The 8,138-nt window shown below is 37.7% G+C and overlaps 1 protein-coding gene across 1 annotated transcript; it reads right to left on the reverse strand.

Moving 5' to 3' along the window:
* Nucleotides 1-3,027: 3,027 nt before the first annotated feature.
* PURA (purine rich element binding protein A) lies at nt 3,028-8,137 on the reverse strand (the record flags this gene model as incomplete). The annotated part of the gene is made up of 1 exon (XM_004696658.4): nt 3,028-8,137. A coding segment is annotated over one exon (813 nt), but the record flags the coding sequence as incomplete, so codon positions are not given.
* Between the last annotated feature and the right edge of the window lies 1 nt (nt 8,138).

Raw genomic sequence — 8,138 nt, forward strand, 5'->3', positions numbered from 1 at the left:
CACTATCAGCTCACCCTACAAAAGGGATTAGAACCTCCAAAATGTACTGGTTAATACTATTAATATCTGCCCCCACTGAGCTCTTGGAAATTCTGTACTTTTAAAGTAATAGAGTGGAAAAATCAAAGAAACAAGTTTGGAGGTATACTGTATCATTTCAGAAATATAATGTTAGGGTCTTATAAGTATACAATGTTAAATGGTTGCTAGGATTAGAAATGTAAAAAGATTTTGAACCCCCAAATAAAATAAAGACTATTTTGAAAAGTAAAAAAAAACAAACATTATACATTAGCCCAAGAAAATAGATATTTGGTAGGTTATTTTTGATAGTATGACAACTGTGAAAAAGTTTGAAATCTTCTTTTCTCCAAAAGATTAAGTTCCCATTGCCAACTTGCCAAGAAAAGTTGCCATTCCAACTGTGCCACTTAATTTGTCTCAAAAAGCAAACACACACATGAAAACAGATTTTATAATGTATCATCAACATAACACCCAGCTAAACTCTCTCAGAATCAAGGAGGGATCCATTTTCTCTGGCTTTATTGAAACTTCTACCACCTTTGTCCTTAGCAAACAACTCTCATTCAAATGCTGCCTTAGCAGCTTTTCCTGCCACCAATAAAAATTCCTTCTACTTTAAATCCATTCCTTGCCCTTACGTACCTCTCAAATGCCATTTCACAAACACCTTAGCAGCTTTTGCCATGTCTGCTCTTGAATTCCCAAATCATAAGTCTCATCCCCCAGTAACTTAAACTTACCTACACATACTTCTTACTCTCATCAGTTCAGAGATTCCTTAATAAACATTCATTTCAATGTCCTTGACACTTTCAACTTAAGACTATGGAGGAAACAGCAGTCAGGGAACAAAAACAAAAAAACTGCCCCATTACCTCATAATACAGAAATCTTTCTGGATCATCAGTTAGCTATGTTCTAAGGCAGGAGTCAGCAATTTCTTTACTTCCCTCTGAAGGGGGTTAGCTTGAGTGCCACTGGCAAGGCCTATGACAAGGAGAAGAATAAAGATACAAATGAAAGAGAAACAAGGAAACAGGAAGACAATGGGGAGAAAATGTCAGATGTATATGGTAGGCAAGTGCTAATAACAATTACTTTCCTTGGAGATTATCAACTCATCTCAGCTAAATGGGAGCTGGATTCAATCCCAAGATGCATCCACTAATTTATTAGATGATGGCCATCACCATTTGTGCTAGTCAAGGTGAGTGAGTAAGTTAGTCAGTGAATAAGCAAGTCTCCTAAATTTAGCTGCTACTTCACAATGACAACTTTTCTTAAATCTTTCTAGGGTTCTTCTGCAGTCATCTAATGTAGAAACATGCTTACAGGCCCATTTCCATGTTTCTCGCAATTCTAGACATAAGGGCTTGGTACTTGAACTGGGGGGACTTCTTGAATTGCCAAAGTGCATCCTTAATCAAGAAAATTAAACTCTTTCAACTTAAAAATTTCCCCCTTGGAATGCTATACAAATGTAATAAGCAATTATTAACAATCATCAAAACAAGGCATGTTTTCTGAAAAGTGTTACAAACATCTCATGTTTCCAAAGGAGCAAAATATTGCTGGTCTGTAAGCAGCAAATTGATTTTACATAGATCACCACCATGCTTCCACCTATCAACAAAACGATTTTCCACAAAAGCACAGTCGGGAAAAAGTAAATGAAAAATACCAAACAGAAAATGGGGGCAAAATAAAAACAGTAAATGAGAAGCTATGAACTGTAGTTAAGAAAAATGTTTTAACAAGTGACTTCTGACATTATGCAAATTTCCTAAAGATATAGATCATCCAGTCTACTCACCATCAAAATGTGATAGTGATAGTTTAGCAGATCAAAGATGACCACTGTTGGCTTGGGTCCCAGTATTTCTCACTTTTCACATGGTTGACCTTGCATCATGAAATGCTCCCTTACTAAATGCTAGTTTAGATGATCTTCACTTAACCATAATGCCATTTCTGTTCAAAATGGGCCTACAATTTAGGTGTTGTTTAGGATCAAGTAACTCCTCAAATATTAGATTCAGATTTTCTTAAAGATATATTGCAAATTCTGCAGTGACAACTTAATAGTCATTAATGCTGCTCGGTGAAAACAGCAATTTAAATGGTAGTGATCACTTTAGTTTTATAAAATACTTCATTATGAAAGGCCGAAATCCAGTTAACATGCAATGAAAACCTCAGAAATATGATATTTTAATGTGATTTAAAAGTCAACTTTGCAGAAATAGCTGTTGAATGCAAATAGCTTAGGTAATTTAAAAATGTTTGTCATGTTATACTCAGAGTTATCACCAACTGTCCCAACCTAGCATGCTAAAGATTCCTTTCCTTTAGGTTCCTTTACACAGAAAGGATTTCACTCTAATTATTCAAAGGACTTTTAAAAAAGGAAAAAGTCATTCGATTTGGCATCTCACTTTCTTATGGGAAAAAAAAATCTTGAAAGAATGTTCACATGTAAAGTAGAATGAACCATGGAGCTATGAAAACTACAAGACCAACAAACCTCATTTTAAAACTGTCTGGTCGTGTGCATGCACGTGTGTGAAAATGAGTGGGAATGTTACAGAAGAGAGGGTGAGCCATGCGTGGAAGATAAAAATAATCATGCCTATGGTGGGGTCACCATGGCTGGCAGAACACCCAAAATGTCATAGAAGAAAAATGTTAGGGTAGAAATTTTCCACAGTACCAAAGCATACAGTGTGAAAGTATAGAAACAAAATGAATGAGAGAACCCCCACAGGCACCACATTCCAATATAGAAGGAAAAATGGACATGTGCACTGTTCAATCTACCAAATCTACTTAATTGACTGAAAGATGATGATATAAAGTGCTTGGCCATGATACCCACTCAAGTTTTAAACACTGAGGCTTATCTGTAGACCTCCCCTTCGACCCATATTCAACTTTCCTGCAGACAAAAACTATACCATCACTACATGAAGAATAAGAAATGAAAACAGTGAGTACAACTGATATAGATCCATTGACTTTTATTACAAATGTACTTGATCACTTGGCTTCAAAAAGTTTAAAATCAATACCCTATTTTGTGTATGCCAGTACAAAGCAAACTGTTTTACAAATTAAATACCTAAAAATTTGACAAAAATATTAAAATTTGATGAAAAACAATTATAAAAATCCTTAATCTCTCTCTTCAAAAAGGAGGCAGTCTTCCCAGTCCTATTATACAATATTAATAATATTCACCATTTTTAGAATAGGTAACTAAATTATATCTTTTCTGTTAACATACAAAACTCTTAGACTAATAGATTTTTATTTGTTTATGCTCCAGTTACGTTAGTGCCATCTGATTGCAATATAATTACCTATCTTTAATTTAATCCTAATTTACATTTACTTAATAATTTGCATAGTTTGAAAGGGATAAAGGTTATTCTATGACTAATTACCATAGGGCTATTACAGTGCTATTTTTCAAGGCAATAAAGTATTTGCTCCCAAATGAAATTATGTGTTCTTTAGACAGGGATTAAATTGACTAGCAGCTTTCCAATACCTGAAAGATCAAATTGGAAGTTATCCCTCTCCAGATGTGAAGACTTTAAAAAACACACTTTACACTTTGAGTCAAATTTCAACCCCTGTATGGGACAACTTGGAAAGTGACACTTTCAAGGTTTTTTGTTTCCCTGTTAGTTTTGGTTTCTCTCCATGGCTTTTGAGAAGCTGGAAAAGTTTTCTCTTTCCTAACTAGCATTGTCTTTTTCCTTTTTTTCCCATTTGGCAAATCTTCATCTACCTCCACTATGTATCTAGTGGAGGAAGAGCCGACTTGGCTTTTCTTATGAACTGCCTTTGTTGTCAAAGGCATGTATACTGATTTCTACAGTCTGGCTAGTTAACTTTAGCTCCCTCTGTGGCTGGATGACTGCTGCTTCTAACATCAGCATGATAAATAGGAGGCACAAATAAAACGCTTAAAAAAGACTTGGTGATTTAAAAGAAAGAAACAACACACACACACACACACACACACATGGACATTTCAAATCTGGTGGCTGATCTCTGGATTAAATTACTTGACAGTGTCTCTCATTTAAAAGAATGTCAAATATTGCAATGCAGTTCAAGTTTTGTTTTATACTTAGGCAAATAATAATTGTTGAACCAAGCTCTTGGACCTTAGTTGTAAGACAAAGCAGATCAATAAAAATAAGGCATTCTTGTCGGGAATTCAGTTTCATTCATGTTTTTGGCACATTTGATCATACTGTCTTCCAGAAATAACACATATGGTCAAATATACCACTTCCTTTTTTTAAAAAAAAACACAAATAGAGTTTACCAACTAGCAAAATAAAAACAAGGAAAAACTCCAACATAAAACACTGAAATATAGAACCTTGGTAAAGTACTGAGCACCTGGGGGGAAGGGCAGGGGAAAGGATGAAATTGGAGAGTGTGAAGGGAAGGTTGAGAGTGCTTGGGGAGGTAAAGTGAGATGCAAAAAAAAAGCATCTTTACAGTCACTTAGTCTTTTCTATGATAACCTCTGAAGTCTTAAAAGATCTGCACGTGGATTTTTTCAAGCCCACTGACCACAAATCAGACACTGGTTTCAAAATCTTTGTAAGATTGTGTTCAACTGTCATAGTGTAAATACAATTGCACAGTACATGTGCTTCTTGATCCGGTAGGATTCCAAGCAGAATCTGAAGTCTATAGGTAAGAGAGGCTTCACTCAGGTGACTCTGACCCTAGAGAAAACCTCATGAAAGAACTCGCATCTCAAAGGAAAGGACACTTTGCCTAAGTTTGCTGTGTTTCTGTTGACTTGCACTACTTATTGCTGGCTACTATGAAACACTATCTAGAAGTACTCCAACAACCTGTAGTACAAGGCTTAACTTTAAGAAGCTATAGTAAACAAGAGACAAAATCAAAGCAATTCTCTTTCCTAACTAGTTAACAGCACAGAGAATGCAGTCTTTTTTTTCCATTATCACAGTTAAAGTACAGTGAACAAAACAGCTCAACAAACCTTAAGACAAAAAAGTGCAGGTTATTAATGTTTACATGCAATTGATAAGCATTCCAAATGTCACATTATGCACTGTAAAAGCTCAACTTTACTATATGAAAATAAGAAAAATGCACCTTGGGGAAAGGGAAAAAGCAATTTAATCGTTTCCAGTGATTTTGTAAGTAAAGAAATTCCTAACTATTGTACGGTCACCTCGTATTAACATTGTATGAGTATTAAAAGCAAACAATTTAATGGGAAAATGCACAGTACAATGGAAATAGCTTGTTTTTCAACACATACAGTAGATCTCAAAAACAAAGACAACACACTCAACCAGGGAGCTTAAAAATATCAAATCAAAACCCAAAGAACCAGCAGAAGAAAAAAAATCCTTCAAAAAGACAACTGTTACACCTTCCTAGGCCAATGCTTTACAAACTGAGAATGGTACCTTCCAGCTCCTACAAGTGGTGTCTTCTACATACAGCAGTTAAATCTATACGGCTGGGTTTGCCCAGAAACAATTCCATTTCCCAACTCTGTCAGACAAAGTCTTTCTCCCCCCCCCCCTTTTTTTACCAAAATACTTTCTACAGAATTCCAAACCAAAATGTACTGTTTAAGGCATCTTTTTTTTATAACGTTTTCTCTTCACTCAAAGATGATAGTCATGCAGCAGTTTAATGATAAAAATATATTAATATTTTACTATACAGCAGCAAGAAGTTAGTTGTCAATTAAAAGCACACAAACATCTTTAAATGAAAATTTGTAAAAGACTAGCGTTACAAACAATTTCAGACTGGAGGACACCAGCTTGGTAAAGTGCTCTCCTAAGCTTGCATTTTCATACCCTACACCTTGAATATACGAGTTATAGAATATACTTTTGATAAAAGGCTTATACACTTGGGGAACACAAATACACTTAGCATATAATGTAGCCAGTAAAAACTAGCACCACAGCTACATGGAAATCTTTTACATACACCAACTTGGCTTTCACTTTTCAATGAAACTCAGAATCCATGGCTCAGTAGGATAACTTTATAATTGCGTTGCTCTGCTTTTTTTAACAGGTCTACATAAGTTAATAGCACTGGCAAAAACCAAAGGATAGCTTCAGACTTCTTACAAGTTTAGGAGACAGTGCTAGTGACCACAGATAGACTTACTACCTGATGTCCAAATACAGGTTCACTGGAAATTGCTGCACGTTAGTTAAGTTTTTAAAATCTTTCCACACATAATAAAAAAAATATATTATGAACAAATACAAGTACATCTCATATACACAAGAATGACAAAACGCCTACTCAAAGCAAACAGATGCAGAAAAATATTATGGGAGATTTCCTTTTTCTTTCTCTTTTTCCTTTTACTATTTGAATAACTTTGGTTCAAACCGTAAAAATCACAACTTAGCAAATTTCATTTAAATGCCTTTTTTAATAATTTCTTCATGTTCACAGAAGTTTCACTGACCACTTTTATATGTTTAAGGTCCAGATGCAATGCATATTGTATAAAAGAGAGCACTTATTGTTTACCTTGCATGAATTAAACCTACGTACCTTTAACTCTACAAACTTCTGCATAACATTTAGACAAAGCTCAGACACAGCATGCCTAGCCCTCATGTATATACACATCTCTAATCACAGGTATATAGGGTGTCAAATATACTATAATAACCTCCAGGTAAGGTTTGAAATTTGGTAACAAAATGAGAAAAACTAAAAATATTATTTTACGTGTTCTAAAATATCTCTTTTTTTGTGCTAAAGTCAAATGTTAGCTCAACATGAAAAGGACTTTTATATAATTCAGCAATATTATAATCTTGACCATTTTGCAAACACTTTTAATAATAATAGCTTAAACGTGTACAAAAGTTCTTGGTTAATTAGGGAAATAAACACTCAGTTCTTTATATTTTTAATCAAGTAGGAAACACGGTTCATATAATGTTATTACTTTTTGCATTTTTTTTGTTTTTGTTTTTTTTTTTAGCAGCTGCTTACTGTTTTATATGGTGGATAAAGTGGACAACATCCAGCGATGGGTGGCAAGTCAAGAAGAGAAACTGTCAGTTGGTGGAGGTTCTGTGGGTGGTGCTCCCATGGAGTTAACAGTTATTTATTTCTTTTTCTTTTTCTTTTTTTTTTTACTTTTTCCTTTCTTTCTTTACAGTATATTTTCCGTGTGTGGCTGTGTGTTTGTGTGTGTGTGTGTGTGTGGGTATGCATGTGGGTGGGATTTTTTCATTCAGTTTGATCAATCTTCTTCCCCTTCTTCCTCGCCCTGCAGCAGCAGGGTGGCAGCGGCGGTCTCCTCCTGCTGCTGCTGCTGCTGTTGGTGGAGCTGCTCACAGGCAGCCCGTTTCTCCCGCTGTTTCTCTTGAATCTTCTTCATCTCCTCCGAGTACTTGCAGAAGGTGTGCCCGAACTTGGCCCACACCTTGTAGGGCACGGTGATGGAGTTGCGGTAGGTGGGCTTCACCTCGCTCACGCGCATAAACACGCCGTACTTGTTGGAGCCCACATCGAAGAAGAAGCGCTTGTTGTCCACAGTCAAGGAGGTGCCCTCGGGCAGCTCGGCCGGCTCCTCCTCCACGCCGTAGTCGTCGATGAGCTTGGCCAGGGCGTCGCGGAACTCGATGAGCCCCTGCGCGGGCAGCGCAATGGTCTGGCCCTGCGTGGAGCCCAGGCCGGGCCCCCGGTTGACCGTCTGGCGGATGCGCAGGAAGCGGCCGCGCTGGTTCTCCTTGAGATCCATGTAGTACTTGCGGTTCTCGCGCACCAGGAACTCGCTCTTCAGCGCCCGGCGCGGCTCGTCCTGAGCCTGGGCCAGGTCGGGCGGCTGGCTGGGGCCCAGCTGCGCGTAGTGCTCGATGAAGTCGCCCAGGTAGTCGCGGAACTCCACGGCCACGGACATGGAGAGGGTGAGGCGGCTCTTGTTGCCGCCCGCGCCCACCTCGGCGATCTTCAGGAAGCGGCCCTTGGCGTTCTGCTTCACGTCCAGGTAGAAGCGCTTGTTCTGGATGTCCACCCGCTTGGAGGCCAGCTCCTGCGTCTCGTGCTGCAGCCCC

The sequence above is a fragment of the Echinops telfairi genome, unplaced genomic scaffold (genome assembly GCF_000313985.2).
Source record: "Echinops telfairi isolate 266 unplaced genomic scaffold, ASM31398v2 ScPeMD7_7469;HRSCAF=8507_0, whole genome shotgun sequence".
Lineage (NCBI taxonomy): Eukaryota > Metazoa > Chordata > Mammalia > Afrosoricida > Tenrecidae > Echinops > Echinops telfairi.